At 43.6% G+C, this 27010-nt stretch overlaps 1 protein-coding gene across 1 annotated transcript in view; it reads left to right on the top strand.

Annotated features, from left to right (window-relative positions):
• The window catches only part of LOXL2 (lysyl oxidase like 2), a 103961-nt gene that overhangs the window by 30583 nt on the left and 46368 nt on the right, over positions 1–27010 (top strand). Inside the window, exons 3-4 of the mRNA XM_070952272.1 lie at positions 10787–10998; positions 25090–25309. Of these exons, the coding sequence (XP_070808373.1) occupies positions 10787–10998; positions 25090–25309 (432 nt within the window). The remainder of the gene's footprint in view (positions 1–10786; positions 10999–25089; positions 25310–27010) is intronic.

The raw sequence follows: 27010 nt of genomic DNA, 5'->3' as shown, positions 1-27010 counted from the left end.
CCTTGTATATAAAAGGAGTCATCCTCCCCATTTTCCTTGCTTCTATCTTGAATATTCAGCGAATATAGAATGCCTATTATGATTAAAGAGAATTATATTTAAACCTATAACTTCTATTATCTTTATTGAGTCTGATCCTGAAAATATTGCAACAGTTTAATTGTGGTTTGTGAAATAAACCAGCTTTGGCTCCTTCTGCAAAATATACTAAGCCATAAACCTTGTTTGACAAATGGCTAGTTCACGCCATATCATAAACTGGAACTAACAAACCAAAGATTATAATTTAACGCGAGCTGTGAATTCAGAATAATTCATGAAAATTATTCTTAATAAATGTTAAGACTTCCAGTAAAACTCAGTTCCTGATGACATCAGAGAGGGAGATGGATTTTCCATTCCATTCATGTTGTTTCCCAGAATTTGGCTACATGTTGTTCGACTGTTCTTTTGATGTTAAAGTTTTTTTGTTCAGGATTAAGTATTCACACTTTAGTCTACGTAACACTACACAAAGAGATAAAGACTATTACTTCAAGGGATAGCAAAGGAGAAAATGGAATGTGTAGTCTTAAATGGGCTTTTCTCTTAAAATGGATGGATCTGATAACATTCATTGAAGAAGATTGAAGTATCTGCCTTTTAAAATGTTTTCATTGAAACAATAAAAACATTTTAAAAGGATGCTTTAAAATAGCGAAAGCAAATACAAAATAAACGCAGAGCAAAATGAGCAGCAGATAATAGCTGATGATTTGGTTCTTCCACAAGACATCTTTTTTACAATTTCTGAATCATCAAAAATTTGCTTCATTAACTTAATACCGCAATCTTGAGCCAGGAAAGAAATATGGTGTTTGATCCCATGGTAAGTTTCAGCCATTTCAGCTACAGTCACTTTCTCACTGAAAGAGGAGTCTTTAACAATGAAAAACGAATTGATTCGCTTGTTGCTGGAAGCTATTTTCTCCTTATCTAAATGATTTTTTGTGCTTGCATGCTGTGTGACAGCTTTTATACCATTATATTCAATTGTGAACGATTTCTGACACAATTTACAGTAGGCCATCATATTTGTTTTGTCGGTTTCGTTGTTGGTAATCCATGCAAAAGTAGCTTCCCAGTCTTTGGTGTATTTGCACACTCCTCTCTTTCGTTTTAAAGAATTCGAAATCTCGCCGCTGTCACTCTCATCACTCGACGCCATTTTAGGTCAGTCGACACAAGCTACAATACATTTTAAAAATGTGAACTTTACATAATTTTATAATATATTTTTATTTTAATCTCATCATTAATTTTTTCGGAGAATCGAGTTCAATGGATATTCGATCTTTGTCTCATTCTAACTTATGAAAAAAAAGACAAAACGCGATTCTCCTATCCTTATTCTCTTAGACTGTACAGCTTTAGATTACGTACTATTTCATCATAAAGCTTTTGAATAAAAAAAATATCCACTATTTTGTGAAAAAAAATAGTGAACATAATGTGAAAAAAGCGGACTGTCTGTTCAAATAGTGGACACCTGGGTAAGAAGAATAAAAGGTGCAAAGAAAGAAAAGGAAAAGAAATATTTAAAAAGTGACTTTCTATCTTCATCACAAGTAGAAACAAACTTAATAAGTCTTCATTCCCTGTAAGATCCCAGCAAATATCTTTTCTTCTCATAACCCATGCCTTAGTCATTTAGAAATCCACAAATCATCAACTTTTCAGGCCTGGTGATGTCAGTAAAAATACCATAAAGAGTTATCAGTTGCCAAATGTATTAGTAGCTTACACAATGTGGTGGGAACATGTAGGCAACACATATCCCAAGTCAATGGAATAAACTTGTTATGGTGAGACATTACCTTTTCCTCCTAAATTTCATTTTTTCCCCTCCAATTCCCTCATTCCTCAATTCCATGTGCATTTATTAGAAAATCTATCTGTCAATTATATTATAACTATGATGGAAACCTTAAAGAATGAGGTTATTGCAGGACTGCTCATGGAAATACCCCATGAGAAAAAAAATATATGAGTCACTTAACGAAATCTTGAGAATTGGAAAAAAGCAGAAAGGATGTTATGGGAAATCTTGTCTTCCACACTGCGGTTAACATAGTAATTGTTGAAATATCTGTGCAGAGAAGCAATGAAGTATTGTGGCTGAACTGTTGAACCAGGAATTAGGCGATCTGGAATCAACTATAAAAGTTCAGTAGATATAAATCCGGTGGGGCTTATGGCTCAGTGGTTAAAGACGTTGAGCTTGTCTGTTGACAGCCTGGGTTCAAGCATGGCGCAAGAGGGTGGGCTCGGCTCCTTGCCCAGCTCCTGTCAACCTAAAGCATGCAAATGTGATTAGATGAATAGGTACCACTTCGGTGGGAAGGCAACAGCATTCCGTGTGCCTCAGCGAGGGATGCTATTCAGCAGGTTCTGACAAGTTCTGGAGAACCGATAGCGGAAATATTGAGTAGTTCGGAGAACTGGCAAATACCACCTCTGGCTGGCCCCAGAGTGGGGTGGGAATGGAGATTTTGCAATATCCTTCCCCCAGGAGTGGGGAGGGAATGGGATTTTGCCACGCCTACCAAACCACACCCACCTAGCCACACCACGCCCACCAAGCCACACCCACAGAACCGGTAGTAAAAAAATCTGAATTCCACCACTGGCCTCAGTGTATAGTCACGCTGGCTACATGACCACAGAAGCATCTTCAGACTATGGTGGCTCCCTCAGTTAAAAAATGGAGATCAGCACCGCCCTTTAGAGTTGGACATGACTGGACAGTGGAAACCTTTACCTTATCCAGGAGCCTGGATAGCTCAGCAGACTAATGCATTGTAATTTAACTCCAGCTGTCTGCAATTAGTAAGTTCGACTCTTTCCAGGCTCAAGGTTGACTCAGCCTTCCATCCTTTCTAAGGTAGGTAAATTGAAGACCCAGTTTGTGGGGGCAATAAGCTGACTTTGTAAAAATATACAAAAGTATGAAGGCTATTGCTTAACGCATTGTAAGCCGCCCTGAGTCTCCGGAGAAGGGCGGCATATAAATCAAATTAAAAAAAAAGAAACCTTTAGAGATAAGTCCAGCAGAGTTTGCAGCTGCTCACCTTCTTCTGCATTGGTAGAAGGATTGTCTGGCCAGTTTCCTTCCTCTGTCTTCAGTCAGGGATTCCATACAAGCAATTGATTCTCTGCATCAGTGGTGAAATTCAAAAATTTTCCCTACCGGTTCTGCGGGCATGACTTGGTGGGGAGGGGGCGGTGTCATGTGACTGGGTGGGCGTGGCTAACTTTAAAAACTTTTTAAGCATTTTTTAACTAAAAAAAGTTTTAAAAAGTTCCAACGATCAGCTGTGACAATCAGCTGTGACAATCAGCTGTGCCGCACGATCATCGGAACTTTTTTTTTTACTTTTTTAAAGCATCTTTTACTATCGGTTTGTGCAAACCGGCCCAAACCGGTAGCATTTCACCCCTGAGCTCCATCCTCTCCAAGGTCTTGGGCAAAACTGCCACCTGCGCCAGTCTCTTTCCCTTCTCAGGGCTTGGGTGGAGCTTGTCCCTCTGAGTCTTCCCTTCTCCCACGGAAGCCTCCCCTGGACTGTTCTTCTATTCTCAAGCAGGAATCGACACTTGCAATACACAATTCACTTACAATTTCTCTCCAGCTTGTCCATTCACTCCAGCCACAAAAATGTACTCTAGTCTATTCTCCTTCTCCTGCTCCTTCTTGCTCTCTCTCTCTCTCCAATTTTTGGAGCATGTCCCAATGAGAAGAGAGTGTCCCCCCCACCTCGGCTGAGGTCCCTGATACTTAGGTATCTCACTGCACCAATGGGACTACTGACTCAAAACCTCCCCACATCAGCTCTGACTAGGAGCCAAGTTAGCTCATCAGACCTCATGATATAGCAGCTGCTTTTCGACACCCAAACTGAGCTGTGTTTTTTCCTTGGATTTTTCTCACTCCATATGTTGGCTTGTCCAAGCAGAACAGCAGCCCTTCCAGGCTACACAGAGAGAAAGATTATAACAGATGGCTGGAGTTGCACATCTTTTTGAGCTTTGCGCACTAATTTCTTTTCTAGCATCTGTTCTGGTGAGCCACACATGAAGCATGAGCCAGCAATGTGGTGCAACTGCCAACAGAGCCAAGGCATTTTTGGATGGCACCAGAGGTGGTATTCAGCAGGTTCTGACCAGTTCTGCAGAACCGGTAGCGGAAATTTTGAGTAGTTCAGAGAACCGGTAAATACCACCTCTGACTGGCCCCGCCACCATCTATTCTCTGCCTCCTGAGTCCCAGCTGATCGGGAGGATATGGGGATTTTGCAGTATCCTTCCCCTGGAATGGGGTGGGAATGGAGATTTTACAGTATCATTCCCCTGCCACATCCACCAAGTCACACCCACAGAATTGGTAGTAAAAAAAATTTAATCCCACCACTGGATGGCACTGATATTGTAATATTGAGATTACAGCAAATAACAACTCTGCTTTATGCTTTAGGCTACATTGGTACTTGTTTGTCCAGTTTTGGACAAAGTTGTATGTATTTTATTGTTGGCTGTTCACTGCCCTGAGTCCTTCGGGAGTAGGGCGATATATAAATCAAATAATAATAATAATAATAATTTCACAAACTGACTACCTACAACGCCATGACTGTGTTGCTAAAATCATTCACTGGAAATTGTGCCAGAAGTTTGGATTTGAGTACAGCAAAAACCACTGGGAACATCAGGTTGAGAAAGTTTTAGAGAATGAGAAACTCAAGATCTTGTGGGACTTTAGGATTCAGACTGACAGGCACTTGGTCCACAACACACCTGACATAACAATAGTTGAAAAGAAAAAAGTATGGTTCATTGACATTGCAATACCTGGTGATGCACGGATTGAAGATAAGCAGCAAGAAAAAATCACAAAGTACCGGGACTTACAAATTGAAGTTGAGCGACTGTGGAAAAAGAAATCGTGTGTTGTCCCAATTGTAATTGGAGCCCTCGGAGCAATACCCAAAGGGCTACCCCGCTATTTAGAAATTCTAAATTTGCCGGACTTGAACATTTTGACTCTACAAAAAACCACCTTACTCGGAACAGCTTACATCCTCCGACGATACCTTAACAGTTCCTAGGTCCTTGGTTAGGACTCGAGCTGCTGAGCTATTAACCAGCCTCAAAGGCTGTGAATCTCACTAAAGATTAACCAATAAATAATAATAATAATAATAATAATAATAATAATAATAATAATAATAATAATAATAATAATAATAGATGCTGATGAATTGGAAGGAGAGCAGAGAAGTGCAAATAACAGGGAGAGTGGGTAAATTATATAAGGGACTGGGTCTCTTAATCCCAGTACTTGCCAAATCTGGGTAAATTATCCCAAATTAAGTAAAAATGTTTCTTCTTTGGGTAATGATATACAAACCTGTTACCCCATCACAACAGAGACATTTAAATTGTCTTAAATTGTCTTAATCTATCCATTTCTGCATATTCTAATATTTTCTTAATTATATTCCCCTCTGACGGAATCTCATCATTTTTCCATTGCTGTGCAAATACAATTCTAGTTGCGGTCAGTATATGCAAAATCAGATATGTAGTCTTTTTATCATATTTTTCCGGTAGTGTTGTGGCCCGTCAGCGGCCTGTGCAGATTGTAGCTGATTCCGACAACGAGGAGGCTGGTGTGGTGGTGCACCAGCAGCCTGTGCAGCTGGCGCACGAGTCGGACAGTGAGGAGGCTGGAGAAGATGTGGTGCCAGAGGCAGGGATTCAGCCAGGGCCTTCAGAACCTCCAGAAGCTCCTTTAAGTGAAGAGGATGAAGAGGAGGAGCCTCTTCTCAATGCACAGGCACGCAGAGCTGCCAAAAGGCAGGAGTGGCTCCTCAGGAGGAGGTCTCCTCGAGAGTAAGGCTTGGGGCTAATTGGCCACTCCCTTAGCCTATTTAAGAAGGAACACCACTTGCAACAAGCTGTAGAGAACAACTTTAGTTCACTCTCTTTCGTGTCTGCAAAATTGCTTCTGGGCTTTCTGCCAACTCTAGTAAGACTGTGATTACCTTATCTTAGAATTCTGGTAGGCTGTTAAGACAGTTCATTAACAGCCTTTGAATGATAAAGACTAAGTTATTTGAGTAAAATAAGCTTTGTATAGAGTTAGTGTGTGCTGCGTTCTTTGGGGTCCGTAGCTGGGACAGAACAGGTAGAATGCCCAACAAAAACATCTCTGGTTTCAAGTCTATATGTTGTTTTGTCCATTTCCTGATGGCAACATTACTTCAGTCTGTCATCTTCTCATCCATTAATCTCTAAAATACAGGTAGTCCTCAACTTACAACAACAGTTGAGCCCAAAATTTATGTTGCTAAGTGAAACATTTGTTCGGCGAGTTTTGCCCCATTTAACAACTTTTCTTGCCACCATTGTTAAGTGAATCATTGCAGCTGTTAGTAACACAGTTGTTAAGTGAATCTGGCTTCCCCATTGACTTTGGTTGTCAGAAGGTCGTAAAAGGGGGATCGCATGGCCCTGGGACGCTGCAACCGTCATAAGTATGAACCGGTTGCCAAACATCTGAATTTTGATCACATGACCAGGGGGATGCTGCAACGGTCATAAGTGTGAAAAACGGTCACGAGTCACTTTTTTCAGCGCCGGTGTTACAGTCACTAAATGAATTGTTGTAAGTCAAGGACTAGCAGTATATGAGCTATCCAAGCTATATAAGATCCAAATCAGAAAGGAATACAATTTCTTATTGTATTCATTCATTTCTCTCCACACTGTTAATATCTTTTTAATGTCAGCTTTATGGCTATAATCATGGCAAGCCAGTATTGCTTTGAAATGGAAAATGTGCTGTATTTCATCTACACATTTGTTGTCTCGTTTAAATGATGCTTGTTGGCTCCAAAAATCAGCGTTGAAAGCTTAGCGCAAGCTTCATCTCTTTGAATCAAGTTTTATTAGTGTTTTTTTTTTTACTTCACACCCACCCACATATTTTATGAAACCAAGTATTGGCCATATCATATCATCTTATACAACTTGTCATATCCAAATACATTTTACTTACTCACAATTTCTGCCAAAATATTCTTTTTCCATATTTTTTAATCATATCTCAATATTTCTATGCTTGTTTATATAAACAACATTCTTTTTTTCTTTTGCCCTCCAGTTCTAATTTCTCCATTTTTAATCAGATGTATTTTCTTTTAATTCTTTGATAATTCATTCTTTATCTTAATACATTTAAACATGTTCAGGATTGCCTTTCTTCCATTTTATTTATTTTTTTGTTTTACAGCAATCTTTCTTCTCTTTCTCTTCTCTTTCCTCTCCCTCCCTCCCTTCTTTTATCCTTCCTACCTTCTTCTTCCCTCCTCTCCTACTCCTTTATCCTATTTATCTTTATCTTTATTTGATTTATATACCGCCCTACTCCCGAAGGACTCAGGGCGGTGAACAGCCAAAACAGTAAAAATACATAAATACAAAATTTAAAAACAGAATAAAATCAAATTAGACAATTTGGCCCAGACAGATTAAAACACCCCAATCATTTAAAAACTGATTAAAATTTACATAATTAAAAAAGAGGGAAAAGATTAGGCCAGGCCCACCTCATGGAATAAAAAAGTCTTGAGAGCGCAGCGGAAGGTGCGCAGATCCAGGATCCTCCGTATCTCCGGGGGGAGCTCATTCCAGATAGTAGGTGCCCTCACAGAGAAAGCTCTCCCCCTGGGGGCCGCCAGTCAACATTGTTTGGCCGACGGCACCCGGAGGAGCCCCTCTCTATGAGAGCGTACTGGCCAGTGGGAGGCTATTGGTGGTAGTAGGCGGTTCCATAGGTAACCAGGTCCTAAGCCATGGAGCGCTCTAAAGGTGGTAACCAAAACCTTGAAGCGCACCCGGAAGACCACAGGGAGCCAGTGCAGCTCGCGCAGGAGCTCTACTCCTTCTCTACTTCCCCTCCCTTTCTCCCCCTCCTCCTTTCTTCCTCCCTAGCTACCTTCTCTCCTCTTATTTCCCCTCCCTTTCTTCCTCTCCTCTTCCCTTTCTTCTATTCCTCTCTCTCCTTCTCCCTTCCTTCCATCTCCCCACACCTTCTTCCATCTCTCTCCATTGCTGTATTCATTTTCAATTTAGTATTTTTCACTATGGTGTCCAGGCATCCCCGATTTTTATTGAATATATTTTTCAAAATTCTCATCATATTTTTTTAAGCTTCATCTTTTCTGTTGATTGCATGCCGGCACGGAGAAACGGTGGATTGGGTGAAATCCAACTTCCGTTGAAAACTTTGATTTCCAGTTATTCTATAATAAGCATTTTAAACCCTTTTGCCCTTCGGAGGTATTGCGTTTATAAATGGGAAGAGAAGAATTCCACAGCCCTGAGGTCATGAAATAGAAACACGGCCTTGCTGGGTGGCAGAGAAGTACATAAACCTTCTCTGGAATTAATTCCCTTTTTAGCTACTTACTGGTGCAGCAAAGAGCATTTTTTCCAAGACTGCTCAGTCCTTTCCAATAAAAGCCAATAAGAGCCCGTTGGGATTGGCTCTGCTGGAAGTTTCACGTAGGCAGGAATATGGAAATACTTCACTTTTGTGACTCATCCCCACTCATAGTTTCAGCACTCCATGCTGTTTTCCCAAGCAAAACACAAGAGTCTTAGAATATCATGGATTAAATTTTTCTACCTTTAGCGAGACGAAACCGTAAGTGTGAAGGTGTTCTGTCCCCGTACCCCACACGCACCCCCACAGACGGCCCGGAGTTAATAAGCCACACGACAAAACTCTTTGAAGATAAAGCTGGCAGCAACCCAGTGGCTAGCTGCCAATTCAGACTTTACTCACTCAATACAAAGATTAGACTGCAAGCATTCCGATAAAACAGGCAGAGTTTCAACAATACAAGGATTAATCCAAATGCAGTCCGATAAAGCAGGCAAAGTCCAGTAACGCAGAGATCATGGATTATTTCCAGTTTTTGCTCGTCACAAACTGAACTGGCCACCACACCCACATTTATACCCTGTGGGGTGTGGTCCAGTGACTCAGCTAATCTCTGACACGCCTTCCCCTCTGCTGTGCATGCTTCTCCCTGCGCCTCTGCCGAGGGTCCAGCCAGCACTTATCTTCTTCGTCGCTGTCCACCTGTGGCTGCGGGGACGTGCTTGGCTTTGAGCCTATCGTTTGGCCTTCGGTGTCCTCCGGAGGCATGGCCAGAGAGGAGGGTCCTGGAGAGGGAGGCCTTGCCAACTCCTCTCCCTCACTCTCAGAGTCTGCATCTGTCGCTAGCCCAGGCTCAGGCAACGGAGCCACAACAGAAGGGTGGGGAGCTGGGACCCTCAAAGGCTGCTAAACAACAACTCCCAAGATAGTTGTGGCAACTGAAGTCCTGATTCAACAAGTGGAACGGTTAGCCCTCTGGACTCTGAATCCAGCAATCCAAATTTTCATCGCTGCAAGCTTTCGAGAAGAGACTGGACTGCCATTTGTCAGAAATAGTGTAAAGTCTCCTGCTTGGGTGGGTGGGGCTTGGACTAGATAACCCACAAGGAGGGGTGAAATGCTCCCGGATCGGACCAGATCGCTCGGTCTGGTAGCCGATCTTAGCCGTTGGTTCGGCAATCCGGTAGCGATGGTGGAGTGAAGCTCCGACCACCCGCCTGGGTGTCATTACTTCCTGGTTTTAACCAGGAAGTAATGTGGTTTTTACCTTCGGCGCATGCTCAGAAGGTTTTGCGCATGCACAGAAGGTCTGTGCGTGCCTGTGACACGCGTGCACGTTTCCGAACCAGTAAGGAAGGTAAGTAGATTTCATCCCTGCCTGCAACTCCGTTAATCTGTTCATTTGTTGAACCTTTGGAGAACCACGATTTTCTGTCCAGCATTACCGGAAAGAAATTGATTGATTTTAGCGCACAAGTTCGGATGAATCCATCTGTGATATTTGGTCCTTCTAGATTTATTTATTTATGCATTTATGTCACCTGACTCTCAACGACTCACAATAAGCAAAGGCGTTACAATAAAACGTAAAGGGGAAAAAAAATGTCGAAGTGAAGGTTGGGTTGAGAGGAAGTGATTTGTTTGAAGACGTCTAGTGACTTCTATGAAGCGCTATGCCAGAAATACTGTGCAGCTTTTCACAACTCTACTTTAAAGGGAGTTTGTGGGTTGGTTGATTGGTTGGTTGGTTGGTTGGTTGGTTTAAAGCAGGAGTGTAAAACTCAATTTTATTGAGGGCCACATCAGGGATGTGTTTTACCTCCGGGGACCAGGGGGGAGTGGCCAGGGGGAGTGGCCAACTTGATGTCACTCAGCTCACCTGGGCTCTGTTTTCAGCCACAACAGCCTCCTGCAGCCCTCTGCCAGTAAAAACAGAGCTCAGGGAGGCCATGGTCAGCCCACTTGGGCTCCATTTTCAGCCGTGAGGGTCTCCTGAAGCCTTCTGCCAGCAAAAACGGAGCCCATGCAGCCCCCCCGAGCTCCGTTTTCACTGGCAGAGGGTTGCAGGAGGCTATCACGGTCGAAAATGGAGCCTCTGAGGGCCTCATGTGGCCCTCCTGAACTCCGTTTTCGCTGGCAGAGGCACTGTGGGCCAGATCTAAGCACCCCACCGGCCGGATTCGGCCCCCGGGCCTTGAGTTTGACACCCCTGGTTTAAAGGATTCCCCCCCCCGGCCTTTATATATTCCAGCGCCCTGTGCCTAAAACAGAAACTCTTATCTTCCTTACATTCCTTAGAACACAAACATCAAAGTAGAAGATGTCCGAATACGGGCCGTCTTTTCAGCGTCTCGCAAACGCATCCCTGTAACGGAGGGTTACGTGGAGGTCAAAGAAGGGGGCACTTGGAAACAGATCTGCGACAAAAACTGGACCAACAAAAATTCCCGTGTTGTCTGCGGCATGTTCGGCTTTCCGGCAGAGAAGAAATACAACGTCAGAGCCTACAAGTAAGAGGCAGTTTTCTAAGGGATGGTTACAGGGGTGGGATTCAAAAATTTTTACTACCAGTTCTCTAGGCGTGGCATGGTGCCTGTGGTGTGGCTTGATGGACATGGCAAAGGAAGGATACTGCAAAATCTCCATTCCCACCTCACTCCAGGGGAAGGATACTGCAAAATCTCCATTCCCACCCCACTCCAGGGAAAGGATACTGCAAAATTTCCATTCCCACCCCACTCCAGGGGAAGGATACTGCAAAATCGCCATTTCCTCCCCACTCCAGGGGAAGGATACTGTAAAATCTCCATTTCCTCCCAACTCCAGGGGAAGGATACTGTAAAATCTCCATTCCCACCCCATTCCAGGGGAAGGATACTGTAAAATCTCCATTTCCTCCCGACTCCAGGGGAAGATTACTGTAAAATCTCCATTTCTTCCCCACTCCAGGGGAACGATACTGTAAAATCTTCATTCCCTCCCCACTCCAGGGGAAGGATACTGTAAAATCTCCATTCTGTCCCCACTCCAAGGGAAGGATATTGCAAAATCCCCATTTCCTCCCAATCAGCTGGGACTTGGGAGGCAGAGAATAGAAGGGAGTGGGGCCAGTCAGAATTTTTACTACCGGTTCTTCAAACTACTCAAAATTTCCGCTACCGGTTCTCCAGAACTGGTCAGAACCTGCTGAAATCCACCTCTGGATGGTTACATTCTTAAACTTCAAGAATACAATGCATATGCAGATCTATTTGGATCTAGCCCTTTCAAAATGGGAGTTGGAAAAATGTTGGTAGTTTCTGTGTGTTTTGTTGTCAACATCTGAAGGGCTTCAACTCTTAATTTCCTTCATCGTTTTTGACAAAAAGAGGCCTTCGGACAGCTGTAAAGCATATTCTCTTGAGCAATATAATTTGAACAGTTTGTCCTGATCAAAGATGGAGGGAGGTCTGAAGGTACCAAGTCTCTGCTTTCCATGCTTGCTCTTCAAGTTTCCATGAAGGATTTTTTTTTCCCCTCTAGTCTCCTCTCTTTGCAGGATTTCATTGTCCAAGTTTCAAATACTTCGTTAGTGAAAAAATAATGCAATTAAAATGAAAGGGGAAAAGAAAGAAGGAAGGTTTATGGAATGGAATTCTTAAAAACCGCATCACAGTGGATTTCTTAAGGCCATCCCGGGTTTTTATGTATAATATATTTACAAATCATTGGTGTGGAAGTGATTCCAGATGGCCAGGCGTGTTTTGTTTTACACGTGGGGGAGAAACAATCACGTGTCTACACCAATGTTCTGGCTTCCTTGGGATCTCTAGTCTCCACCCTGGTTATATCTCTACCTTCGGGTGAGCTGGTTGCTGCTTTACATGGAGTAGAATCGCCTGCTTAACTGCTCACTCAGAATAAATCTGGTTATTTGCTCTGTCAGTCGAATCGCAACTGCCTGTCCTGAGGGAACGGTCTTCAGGCTCGGTGACTAAGTCTTTCCTCTCTTCAGTGGGGTCATTTCGGTCAGTCGAAAGTAGGAAAATGGCTACATCCTATCATTCGTGATTCATTTATCTCCTTTTCTTCAACCCAACAAATTCCTGGAGAAGCTTATAAGGAAAAGCAATTGCTTAAATGATCATCACCAACAATACAGTTAGAACTGCAGTACGTTAATGCCCACTCGGCCTCCTGCACCTCCCTGGGAGAAAAAAATGGGCCGCCAGGGGTGGTGGTGGTACACCCCCCACCATTCCACCACCCCGGTGTCCCATTTTGGGCCTAGTAGGCCTGTTCTGACCTAGGCCTCCTGAGTTAGTAAAACACACGAGTAGTCCCAAAAACCTCTTTTATTTTAACATCTGTGAATTCTGTTCATTCACAGATGAGTCCCAAAGAGTTGTCAAGAGTCCTTCGGGATAAGGTTGATAATCACCACCTTTATCTCCCTTGACCCATTGCCAAAGACTTAACTGACAAAGCCACATGGAGTCCAGAATCAAACAGAGCTTCAGGCTTTAAGCAGAACTGAATGAACAAATGTTGCTTCCTGCAAAGTCCCATGTTCCTTTGCTCCTCTTTTAAGTCTTATGGGAGGGGCCAATCATCTCCAAGCCCTACTCCTGAGTTGCCCCTTTTTGTCTTAACTGTTCTTGCCTTCTGGCAGCTCTGCCCATGCACGCACTGGGAACAGGCTCCCCCTGTTTCTCTGCCTCGCTGATGTCTGACTCTGGAGGCTCCGGAGGCAGCACTTCCCTCCCAGATGGCCCTTTCTCTGCCTTCAAAGCAGAGTCCTCATCCAGGCCTTCCCCAGACTCCAAGACTGGCCCATGGTCCTCCCCAGCCTCCTCACTGTCCGACTCTGCAGCCAGCTCCGCAGGCTGCTGGCGGACCACAACAAGGCCTCCCTACAGCACCCTGGGAACAAAAGCAGACCACTGGGGGGGGGCACAGCACCATCCCCACCCCATTTTGGGCCTACTAGGCCTCCCTGCACTTGCCAAAATGGGGTGCGTGGGGACTTCTGGAAGGGGCGGGGCAGAGCCAGCCAGCAATTTAACAACTGGTTTAGCCAAAGTGGTGCAAACTGGTTGAATCCCACTACTGCCGAAATCCTGTCACATAACTGCAATCCAGTGTTTGCACTTCTGATAGTTGTATATGCATGACCGCCATTTGCAAACTTCTCTCTTGGCTTCACAAAAGCAAAGTCAATGGAGAAGCTGTCAGGGAAGGTTGAGCATCAATCACTCCAGGAATCACTTAGACTTATTCTCCAGAGGAGTCTGGCTACATAGGATGAGATCTCAGAAATTTCATACTCAATAGCAAGTATGCACACATGCCTGCAGCACCTGTCCCACCCACGGGGGGGGTCATCTCTACACCCTTCTCCACCTGGTAGCAGCCATCTCCATCTCCTCTGGGTTTGTGTAGTGCTATGGCCACACATATTCTTCACCAAGCCGCAGCCCTCCCCACCATACTCACACAGTGGAACAGTGGCCATCTGTACATACTCCCCCATCTTCTCACACAGAGGGTCATGTTCAGTGGTAGGCTTCAAAAATTTTTTACTACTGCTTCTGTGGCTTGGTGGGCGTGGCAGGTGAAGGATACTGTAAAATCTCCATTCCCTCCCCACTCCAAGGGAAGGTTACTGCAAAATCCCCATTTCCTCCCGATCAGCTGGGACTTGGGAGGCAGAGAATAGATGGGGGCGGGGCCAGTTAGAATTTTTACTACCGGTTCTCCGAACTACTCAAAATTTCTGCTACCGGTTCTCCAGAACTGGTCAGAACCTGCTGCAACCCACCTCTGGTCATGTTGAGAAAGCCCAATTTAGACAAATGAAATTTTCACCCGGCCACCAGAAACAGCACGAAATCCTCTTAGATATTTCCAAAATGGGGAATTGCCTCTCAGCAACTGTTGCTAAGGGCAGAGTACACAACATTGTTTGTGGTAAAAGCCCCAATTTGGCCTTCAAGGAATGATTCCAAAGAGATGACAGGGCCAGGGTAATGCTGAATTTGAAATCATTTAAATTACATTCAGCCCTTACTCTGTACATTAACTTGTCTGGGTTGAATTTAGTCATTTCCCCCTTCTGTCATAGTTACAGTTCTAATCTACTCCCGATAAGATCAAACACTTTTAAAGCATGCTTCATCCAAACTAATAAAAACAAAATTGTTTTACAAACTGTTTGGAAAGAGGAAGATCTTCAGAAAAAATTGAACTGCAGTTGTTAAATTAGTACTGGATTTCCCCGTTGATTTTGTTCGTCAGAAGGTCGCCAAAGGTAACACATGACCACGAGGACATTGCAACCATCATAAATATAAATCAGTTGCCAAGTGGCCGGATTTTGATCACATAACCACAGGGATGCTGCAATGGTCATAAGTGTGAAAAATGGTCATAAGTAACTTTTTTCAGTGCCCTTGGAACTTTGAACAGTCACTAAATCAGTGTTTCTCAACCTTGGTAGCTCGAAGATGGGTGGACTTCAACTCCCAGAATCCCCCAGCCAGCACTGCTGGCTGGGGGATTCTGGGAGTTGAAGTCCACCCATCTTCAAGCTTCCAAGGTTGAGAAACACTGCACTAAATGAACTGTTGTAAATCAAGGATTGCTTATATTGCATTGTTGTAGTGCAGTGGTTAGAATGCAGTATTGCAGGCTAATTCTCCTGCCTGCCAGCAGTTCGATTCTCACCGGCTCAAAGTTGACTCAGCCTTCCATCCAGGGGTGGGTTCTATCTTTACCATCAGTTCACAACGGAGGAGCATGTGCACTTCTGCCCATGCGCAGATCGTCAATTATTGCTTAACGCATTGTAAGTCGCCCTGAGTCTCTGGAGAAGGGCGGCATATAAATCAAATTAAAAAAAAAAATTATGACATCCGGGCAGATGGACGGAGCCTCCCGCCACTTTTACTATCAGTTCTAAAGAACCGGACAGAACCGGGAGCAACCCACCACTGCTTCCATCCTTCTGAGGTGGGTCAAATGAGGACCCAGATTTTTGGGGGGCAAGAGGCTGACTCTTTTAACCGCTTAGAGAGGGCTGTGAAGTGGTATATAAGTCTTAAGTGCTATTGCTATTGCTATTGCTATTGTATAATCTTAGGGGTCTGCACCAAACTTTTCATTCACTCCCAGGAAAGTGAAGGCCAAAACGTCCTTCAATAAGTTGACTTCTGGTGACTTCATGAACATGCTGTGAAGTTCTCTTCACTGCGTGATGACGTGGTTTGCCATCTCCATTTCCCAACCTATTTTTATTCCCCAGGCCATGCTACAGCTGTCAGATTTCCAGACCTGCCAATGTTTAGACTTTTGAGATCAGCCAAGTTTGCTTAGTTATTGTCAGCTACTATAAACATGCATGCCTTGTTTCCTCTATTTTATGTATTGCTTGCAGAGTAACGTGGACTAAATCTTCTGTAGTTTTCCGGTTGCGTGTGGCAGAAGATAGAGATAGTCGTTGAAAGCAAAATAAGGACAACCAACACTTGCCCCTGCCCTGACCCTCCTTAGCAGCTGACCCAAAATGACTCAATTTCAAAACCCAGCAAAGGAATTTATCAGCTTCTTTCTGTTGCAACTCAACCTGTAGCATCTCCTTTTCTCCTTTAAAAAACTTACTGTTGTAGATTCATATACAGATAGTCCTTGACTTATAACCAGGGATGAAATGTTCCCAGTTTGGATCGGATCGCCTGATCCGGTAGCAATGGAGGCGGGTGGTTCAGAGAACCGGTAGCAAAAATCCCTGCCCCACCCCCATGCCCAGCTGAGCCGCGCAATCATCAGAGGCTTTTTTTTTTACTTTTAAAAGCATTTTTTCTATAACCTCTTCGCCCGAAAAAATGCTTTTTTAAAAAAAGCATCTGATGATCGCGCGGCTCAACTGGGATCGTCAAAGATCCCAGCTGAGTTGCCTGATCGGCAGAGGCTTTTTTTCTTTTAAATGCCTCTGATGATCCAAGCTGAGTTGCCTAATCAGCAGAGGCTTTTTTTCTTTTAAATGCCTCTGACGATCCAAGCTGAGTTGCCTAATCAGCAGAGGCATTTTTTCTTTTAAATGCCTCTGATGATCCAAGCTGAGTTGCCTGATCGTCAGAGCTTTTTGAAAGCATTTTTTTACAACCTCTTCGCTGAAGAGGTTGTAGAAAAAATGGTTTTAAAAGTAAAAAAAAAAAAAATTGGCCATGCCCACCCAGTCATATTACCCCCCCCCCCACCAAGCCACGCCTACAGAACTGGTAGTAACAAATTTTAGATTTCACCATTGCTTATAACAGTTCATTTAGTGACTCTTTGAAGTTACAACGGCACTGAAAAAGGTGACTTATATGACTGTTTTTCATACTTAATGACCATTGCAGCATTCTCATGGTCACATGTCAAAATTTGGATGAATGGCAACTGGCATGTATTTAGGTTGGAGTGCCCCAGGGTCATATGATGACTTTTTCTGACCTGACAAGCAAAGGCGATGGGGAGGTCAGATCCTCTTAATAACCATGTTACTAACAACAATGACTGCGATTTACTGAACAACTCTGGCAAGAAAAGTTATGAAATGAGGCAAAATTCAAAATAACAGAGTTGGAAGGGACCTTGGAGGTCTTCTAATCCACCCCCCTTGTCAAGCAGGAAACCCTATCCCATTTCAGAGAAATGGTTGTCCAATCTCTTCTTTAGAAACTTAATTAAGTTAATTAATTAAAGCAATTAAGTCAGTGGCTAAGACACTGAGCTTGTCGATCAGAAAGGTTCGGCAGTTCGGCAGTTTGAATCCCTAGTATAAGTCTCCTGCGTGAGCAGGGGGTTGGACTAGATGACCTCCAAGCTCCCTTCCAACTCTGCTACTGTTATAATTCTACTTTCCTTAATGTTGGCACCTTCTGGATAAGTTGGACTACAACCTCTGTAATTCCAGTTAATCAACTCAACCACTGATAGTACTGGCTAAGAATAATAAAGCTTACAGCACAACACATTCAAAGAGGATAGGATAGGATAGGATAGGATAGGATAGGATAGGATAGGATAGGATAGGATAGGATAGGATAGGATAGGACAGGACAGTTGTAAGGGACCGTGGAGGTATTAGAATAGAATAACAAGTTGGAAGGGAACTTGGAGGTCATCTAGTCCAACTCCCTGCCCAGGCAGGAAACCCTACACCACTTCAGACAAATGGTTATCCAATGTCTTCTTAAAAACTTCCAGTGTTGGAGCATTCACAACTTCTGCAGGCAGGTTGTTCCACTGTTTTCACTGTCAGGAAATTTCTCCTTAGTTCTAAGTTGCTTCTCTCCTTGATTAATTTCCACCCGTTGCTTCTTGTTCTACCCTCAGGTGCTTTGGAGAATAGTTTGACTCCCTCTTCTTTGTCTTCTAGTTCAACCTCAAGCTCAGGCAGGAAACCCTATCCCCTTTCAGACAAATGATTGTCCAATCTCTTCTTAAAAAGTTCCCATTGTTGGAGCATTCACAATTTCTGGAGGCAATCCGTTCCACCGATTCATTGTTCTCACTGTCAAGAAATTTCTCCTCCGTTCCAGATCGCTTCTCTCCTTGATTCATTGCCCTGATTCACTTAGCAACAGAAATGTTGGGTTGTAAATCAAGAGCTACCTGTAGAGTCAAGGGAAGGAAAGCTTCCATTCACATCTTCGCCAGTCACTTGGACCGAGTTCTTTTTACACGTGACTCCAGAGGCCCTGTTAATCTGTGTCTCATCCCTCTGGTCTCCTTCTATACAAATTACTCTCGCCATGGATGGGATCTTCCACTCGCATTGTGGTTCTCCAGCTGAGGATCTCTTCCAATAAGCTGGCTTCATGCTTCTGTAGGCAGTCTAGGGGGAAGAAAAGGCAGATTTGCCTGCCAAGCCGAGAGTTTTCATTTTTTTTTTAATTCTAACCACAGAATTTAGGTGCTGAGGTAACCCGTATGAAGCTGTAGAACCTCTTGTTGGGCAGGGAGGAAGAAATGAGTCACAGATGGGACCTTTTGCAAAAAGCAAACAGTTTAGTTCATCCCAATCCTGGCTGCCAAATTTTGCTCTTTAGAATGCCGTTTAATTTCTGCTCGGCGGACAATTTATGTTAAAGGGGGAAGGAAAAAAATCGAGTTGGAAAATCTGGGGATTCGTTTTTGTGCTGTTTTCTTGAGCTCAGTCAACTCTGCTGTTCTAGAAGCAGAAAAGGGTAAGAATGGCCTTCTTGGATAGACTTAAAAAAAATCCAGTGGTGGGATTCAATTTTTTTTACCACTGGTTCTGTGGGCGTGGTGTGGCTTGGTGGGTGTGGCTTGGTAGGCATGGCAGGGGAAGGATACTGCAAAATCCCCATTCCCTCCCCACTCCTGGGGGAAGGATATTGTGCAAAATCCCCATTCCCTCCCCACTCCAGGGGAAGGATACTGCAAAATCTCCATTCCCACCCCATTCCAGGGGAAGGATATTGTGCAAAATCCCCATTCCCTCCCCACTCCAGGGGAAGGATACTGCAAAAACTCCATTCCCACCCCACTCCTGGGGGAACGATATTGTGCAAAATCCCCATTCCCTCCCCACTCCTGGGGGAAGGATATTGTGCAAAATCCCCATTCCCTCCCCACGTCAGGGGAAGGATACTGCAAAATCTCCATTCCCACCCCATTCCAGGGGAAGGATATTGCAAAATCCCCATTCTCACCCCATTCCAGGAGAAGGATATTGCAAAATCCCCATTCCCTCCCCACTCCTGGGGGAAGGATACTGCAAAATCTCCATTCCCACCCCACTCCAGGGGACGGATACTGCAAAATCTCCATTCCCTCCCCACTCTGCGGCCAGCCAGAGGTGGCATTTGCCGGTTCTCCGAACTACTCAAAATTTCCGCTACTGGTTCTCCAGAACCTGACAGAACCTGCTGGATTTCACCCCTGCTTAAATCCATTAATACCACCAGCTCTGAATTGCTGGTAGTCAAGTACAGCTAGTCCTTGACTTACAACAATTTGTTTAGTGACTATTCGGAGTTATACCAGCACTGAAAAATGTGATTTATGATCATTTTTCATACTTATGACCGTTGCAGCATCCCCGTGGTCACATGATCAAAACTAGGACACTTCACAACAGGCCTGTATTTATGACCGGGGACGTGTGATCACTTCTTGCAACCTTTTGATAAGCCAAATCAATGGGGAAGCCAGATTCACTTAACAGCCGTGTTAGTAATATAACAACTGCAATGATTCACTTAACAACTGGGGTAAGAAAGGTTGTAAAATGGGGCAAAACTCACTTAATAACTGTCTCTCTTAGCAAAGGAAATTTGGGGCTCAGTTGTGGTGGTAAATCTACCAAGGACTACCAAGTGATCCAGGAGAGATTCAACCTGGAAATAAGGAGGAATTTCCTGACGGTGAGAACAATCAACCCATGGAACAAAAGTTGCCTTCAGAAGTTGTGGGAGCTTCATCCCTGGAAGCTTTCAAGAAGAGACGGGACTGCCATCTGTCAGAAATGGTGTAGGGTCTCCTGCTTGGGTAGGGGGTAGGACTAGATGACCCACAAGGTCCCTTCCAACTCTTAATCTGTTAAAAGAATGGGTAAGACCATGTCATCCGTCATCCGTGGAAGTAAAAAGGGGACCTGGTTGGTCGAGAACGTAGTATTGTTCTGAGCCTTTTTCCTAGAGTATTCTCTTTTAGCCTTCTGGGGATTGCGTTTCCTCAAATTTCCAGTTGGGATGGCCAGTTTGGGGGAAAATGCCCCCATATTGACTGACTCCATACATTATGCTTAATCAGATCTCGGTTTAAAACATGGTAGTGTTTGCACACAATGCTAAGTGAAAAGCAAGCAAATTGTGCAATATCTTAGCACATTGTGAGAAAGCATTTTTTTTTCTCCGTGATATTCAGAAGCGTTCTGTTTCTGATTTAAGTTTTGGATCTGTCGTAGCTACTTGATTACCCATGAGCCAAGATTAAATATCTAAAGTAGAAGGGGCATGTGTGTTTCACTCATAGGTATCGTCGAGTGCCAGCATTACTTACAAGCTTGGACAAAAAAAATAAATAAAATTGACTCATTGACTACTTACAACTTGAAATTGAATAGGGGTTGTTTTTTTTAAGCAAGACACAACTGGACCAGGAGTGAAATGCTCCCAGTTTGGACCCGATCGTCCGATCTGGTAGCGATGACGGCGGGTGGTTCGGAGAACTGGTAGCAAAAATCCCTACGCCCCGCCCCCCACACCATGCCCAGCTGAGCCGCGGATCATCAGAAGCTTTTTTAAAAAACTTTTAAAAGCATTTTTTCTACAACCTCTTCCGACGAAAAAATGCTTTTAAAAGTTAAAAAAAAAAGCCTTATTTTTAAGATTTGCAAGAGTCTGTTAACGTAACCTTACAATAAAGGTAGCATTAGTCATCATTGTTGATGCTTGCACTACCTCTAAGTCTGCCGACTTGTAATGTGGATGCTATATTTAATTCTTGGGGTGATTTCAAAATCACCAAAGTGGATTTCATGTACCGGTTCGAAATTAAGACCATCTTATTTCCTCCCGTAACAAAATCATTGTTGATTTTGACACAGAGTAATCCATCGTGATTTATTCCCCTGTCTCGTGTCCAGGAATTTGTATGAAATATTGCCACACCGTATGCCACAGATATTACGGGCAAGGGCGAATGTGTTCCTTTCAAATGGTTCCTATTAATCTGTTCCCAAAGTTGTTGACAGCCTTTTGCTGAATTTCTCTTCCAGACATACTTGGAAGATCTGGCTTGTGTTCTCAGACTGGTTGGAAGGGCAAAGTTAATTTCTCTCTTTTCTTCCAATCTTATCTGAAGGACTTGGAAGCGGGGGAAGGAAAGGATTGCCTAAATTATCCGTAACGTGGCACAAAGGATTTCCTTTACCTCTTGAACGTAATCCTTGAGGGTCTTAGCAGTGAGGCCATAAAAGGTTCTGTTCGGAACTAGCAGATAAGCCAAAGGGATTGTTCCTCGGTTGATTTTTTTTTCTCCTGTTGAAACAGACGGTGTGGATCATTGGTTAATCTTAGAGGAGGGAGACTGTTCAAACTTCTATGCCACTGAAAAAAGTGACTTAGGACCAGGAGTGGGCTTCAAAAATTTTAGCAAGGGGTTCTCTGCCCGGTTGCTGGTTGGACATGGCCATGGTGGGTGTGGCCTAGTCAGCCTCCTGCACCACGGCGGGGTGTTTGTGTGTGTTTTTGCCCTCCCCAGGCTCCGGAGGCTTTTCTTGAGCCTCCGGGAGGGCAAAAACAGCCTTCCCAGGCTCCGGAGGCCTTCTGGAGGCCGGAAACGGGCCCGTGTTCAGAGGATCCTGGGACATTGTAACCATCATAAATATGAGTCAGTCGCTAAGCATCCGATTTTTGACCATGTGACTATGTGGATACTGCAATGTTCGTAAATTGTGAAACAAGTCACATTTCTCAGTCCCGTTGCAACTCTGAACAGTCACTAAGTGAACAGGTCATAATCCAGACAGATTTATGTTCATGAGTAATGAAAAGTAAGGGTAAGGAGAGCTAGTAATACCAAACGTATTATTACGGTATGCAATGGATACAAATTACATAATTCGTACCATTGACAACAATGTGTGCCCGATGCCATCATGGCTTCTGCCAAGTGCTTGTCTCATCCTTTTGTAGCTTTTGACATGTTACTCACAATCAAATAACCCTCAAATGGATATAAATCACATATTCCTGCTTTAAGATTATACAATTGTTTCCTTAAGGAGTACTGAAAAGTAGAACTTGACTCCCTTAAATTTTTTATTTTGTTTATTTATATCCTGCCTTGATTGTTTTATAAATAACTCTAGTGACGACCATACTTAATGCTACTTCCTCCTCCTATTTTCCAATGGCAACAACCCTGTGAAGTGAATTCGTTCTGAGAGGGAGGGACTGGCCCAAATTCTCCCAGCTGGCTTTCTAGCCTAAAATGGGACTAGAACTCACCATCCCTGTTGTGGCTCCGTTGCCTGAGCCTGGGCTATCGACAGATGCAGACTCTGAGAGTGAGGGAGAGGAGTTGGCAAGGCCTCCCTCTCCAGGATCCTCCTCTCTGGCAATGTCTCCGGAGGACACCGAAGGCCAAGAGATAGGCCCAGAGCCAAGCACGTCCCTGCAGCCACAGGTGGACAGCGACGAAGGAGATAAGTGCTGGCTGGACCCTTGGCAGAGGCGCAGGGAGAAGCGTGCACAGCAGAGGGGAAGGTGTGCCAGAGATTAGCTGAGTCACTGGACCACACCCCACAGGGTATAAATGTGGGTGTGGTGGCCAGTTCAGTTTGTGACGAGCAAAAACTAGAAATAATCCATGATCTCTGCGTTACTGGACTTCTGCCTGCCTTGTCGGACTGCATTTGGACTAATCCTTGTATTGTGGAAACTTTGCCTGCTTTATCGGAATGCTTGCAGTCTAATCTTTGTTTTGTGTGAGTAAAGTCTGAATTGGCAGCTAGCCACTGGGTTGCTGCCAGCTTTATCTTCAAAGATTTTGTCGTGTGGCTTATTAACTCCGGGCTGTCTGTGGGGGTGCGTGTGTGGGATGGGGACAGAACAATCCCCTGGTTTCTAATCTGGTGCCTTAACTAGACCAAACTCGCTTTCTTTGGCACTAGACCAAACTTTTGACTCATTGCAGACAAGGTGGGATTTTGATTAAATGGTAGATAAATTGAGTAGATTATTACTTTTTGCCTTTCCAGCCTGAAGGCAGAAAGTAAACATATTAACTAGATTAGTTTGCTGACTTCATTTGTACTGTTTCCTTTTATTCCATGATCTTTTGCAAACCAATTGGATATGAATAGACCATCCAAATAGCATGAACTGCCCTGATATCAAACACATGTAGGTCTTTCAAGAAATCATCCTTTCCTTCTTTTGACATATACTGCAATCTAAGAAAAGGCTACACAGGTTTTCAGATTATTATGCTCGGAATGGGACTGTTGTGACCGAGGCCCAAATAGTGATTACCAAACACAATTCAGTCCTGAACAAACTTATTTTATTAAAAGAGCTGAGAATTAATTCATTCTCAGCTTAGTCCAAAACAAATTCTTCATAACCAGTCCCTCAGCCTTATCACCAACCTTTGATGTCTTTGGCAACCTGCCAAAGGCTTTTCTTGGGAAAAACCCCACAAAGTTCAAGAGACGCTGACAAGAAGCACTGGAATCAATGTTGCTTTTCTACAAAGTACCCAACGGCTCGTTGCTACTCTTTTAAGCCTTATGGGGGCGGGCAATCATCTCCTGGCCTTACTCCCAAGTCGTCCTTTTTGCTTTAGCTGCTCTTGCCTTCTGGGAGCTCTTTGCATGTGTGCACTAGGAACAGGCTCCTCCTGTTCCTCTGCCTCTCTGCTATCCGCCTCTGGAGGCTCCGGAGTCTGCGCATCACTCCCAGATGGCCCTGGCCCCATCTCTGCTTCTGACGCAGAGCCCTTGTCCGGGCCTTCCCTAGACTCCAGGACTGGCCCATTGTCCTCCCCAGCCTCCTCACTGTCCGACTCCTCTGCCAGCTCCATAGGCTGCTGGCGGACCACAACAGGGACAACTCGCCACAGCCAACTCTCTGCGGTGCAACTCACCAGGGCCAACCTGCCATGGGACAACTTATTGTGGGGCAATTCAACCATTCGGTGTAATTATTTAAACTAATTTAAAAATTGTTTTAAGTTTTGTCATTCACATTTCATTTTGTCCCTCCTTTGGCATCCTTTCTTTAATGATTCTATTCCACTATTTCTTCAATAGTAGTGTTAACCAGAGGTAAAATCCAGCAGGTTCTGACAGGTTCTGGAGAACCGGTAGTGGAAATTTTGAGTAGTTTGGAGAACCGGTAATGGAAATTTTGAGTAGTTCAGAGAACCGGCAAGTACCACCCCTGGCTGGTCCAGACTAGGGTGGGAACGGAGATTTTGCAATATCCTTCCCCCAGGAGTGGAGAGGGAATGGGGATTTTGCAGTATTTTTCCCCTGGAGTGGGGTAGGAATGGAGATTTTGCAGTATCCTTCCCCTGCAACACCCACCAAGCCACACCCACAGAACCAGTAGTAAAAAATTTGGATTTCACCACTGGTGTTAACTCTTGTCCTGTGGCAAGTTGGCCATGGTCAGTTGGCCATGGTGACTTGTCATAGACCTTATTATGCTTGCCTGCTTGGTTGTGTGAACTCATTTGGCCCGGATGCGAGGATGTCCTGGCCTCCAGGTAAACAAACTGCTTCTGGCCAATGATAGGTCTTCTCCATTATTTCGGCAGCACAGTGGTTAGAGTGCAATATTGCAGACTACTTCTGCTGACTGACTGCTGACTGCAATTTGGCAGTTCAAATCTCACCAGGCTCAAGGTTGACTCAGCCTTCCATCCTTCCGAGGTGGGTAAAATGTGGACCCAGATAGCTGGGGGCAATATGCTGACTCTGTAAACCGCTTAGAGAGGGCTGTAAAGCACTGTGAAGTGGTATATAAGTCTAATGCTATTATTGCTATTTCCTTAGTGGCGGAATCTTAACAATTGTCGTATTCTTCTTTCTCTTCCAGGACATCAGCAAGCAGAAGAAATCATAAATACTGGGCTTATTCTGTGAATTGCAAAGGCACTGAGTCACATCTCTTTAGCTGCAAAATGGGTGATCGGATCATGACATTCGGTGGGAACATTACCTGTGAGAATGGGATGCCTGCAGTGGTAAGCTGCAGCCCTGGACTAGCGTTTACCCCAGGCAGCCACAATGGCTTTGGCAAAGCTTTCCGTGCTCAGGTAAGTGGAAGAACTTCTCCTTGGTCTGATAGGGAACTTGAATTTGCTATGGAGCATATTGCTAGCGGTGAACCGTCCAAACAAACTTCCAAGCTTGAGCACCTTGATATTAAGGAAACTGTAGCCCTGATTCCCTTTCACCATTTCATTGCATCAACCTGGATCCAATGCTTGACAATGCGTGTGAAGTATTCCTTATTTATCATATTCATTTCCCATCTTTTCTCCAAGAAGAGCAGCTACGTTCATGGTTCTTCCTAATTTATCTTCTTAAAGACCTGCGAAATGAAGTTGATTGGAAGACATAAAATCACACCCAATGAGCTTCATGGCATAGTAGGGATTTGAACATAATGTTTTGTTGGAATACATGTTAGAATGTATTTTGTTTTGCAACAACTACAGAATTATTTTAGCCAATAGATGGCAGCATTTAGTGTGCATCTATGGTTATAATCTATGGTTTTTTTATGTTCTGAGGAGAGTTTCCTGTTTCCTGTTACCGTAATATAGTTGAGCAGTAAAGCACATGGTGACTGTACTCTTTGTTTGCTCTGTGGTGCTTTATATGAAACAATTTCTAATATGTTAGATCTTAGCAAAACACTAACTGATCTTAGCAAGATGGTTTAACCCACTTTTCCACAACTTAAGTATCCTACAGTTCATTTCCCAAAATTTTCAGCAGTGGTGATGTTCATTCTAATTAGGGAAAACTGTTATGATCATTAAATTAACCATGGTGCTTTATTTATCTTTAGCAGATTGCTTTCTAAGTTATTCTTCTTGTGATTAAGGGTTGAGGTAGGGTGAAGGCCTCTCTCTGGTCAATCTGTTGAGACAGAGCAATGCAAGATGATATCACAACCAGAATCGCTCAAGCTTCTGAGTTGCTTCCAAGAAATTTTTGTGTTGATACCATAGTGTCTTCCTTCAATGCAAATATTGGCAGGATAGCAAATTTTAAAATTAAAATATTTGGTGAACATTTACCAATGTGAAAAGGTTAGTATTTCTTGAGATTTCACATGTCTCACATGAGATCTCAAAAGATTTCAGACTAGGACACAATAGTCGTTGGTAGACTACACAGTAATGTTCCTCATCATAAAATTGCTCTGGTTAGTTAGTTCTCATTTGCTAACTTTGAGAATTGTAGGTTAGCTAGAGGTCTATGTGCCTGTGGCTGTCTTAGTATTGAAATCACAAACTTTTGCATTTCAAATACTCTTAGGAAAAGATGTTGAATGTGTTGGACACTGCATAGTGTCATTATAGCCTGAGTAAGTTTACTCAGCGACTCCTTAGCTCCAAAAGTGAGCAAAAATCTGCTCAGTCAGGGGCCAAATTCTATTGGGATAAAATATCCTAGCTAATCACGAATTCTTTGTCCATATATGGTCATTATTTACAGAACTGCGAACATAACTGGCTACAGTCCGGTGGTAGGATAAGGCACACTTTAAGTTTGTACAAAATTGTATTCTTCACAATACTTTGTGTTGTATATCAATAGTAGGAACCCTGCTTCTTAACTTGCCTTTTTTGTGTATGAATTCCAGCAGTTTTATTGCTGGACCAGCCTTCCATCTCATAGAATGTAACCAATGTTCATTGAATGATAAGTTTGCATTTTCTCCTAAATAAGATTATCTTCTTCTCCTTCTCCTTCTCCTTCTCCTTCTCCTTCTCCTTCTCCTT

Source organism: Pituophis catenifer, unplaced genomic scaffold, assembly GCF_029215685.1.
Source record: "Pituophis catenifer annectens isolate HBS135680 unplaced genomic scaffold, rPitCat1.0.hap2 SCAF_12, whole genome shotgun sequence".
NCBI lineage: Eukaryota > Metazoa > Chordata > Lepidosauria > Squamata > Colubridae > Pituophis > Pituophis catenifer.
Note: the sequence above shows the minus strand (reverse complement) of the source record. Positions and strands in the feature narration are given on the sequence as shown.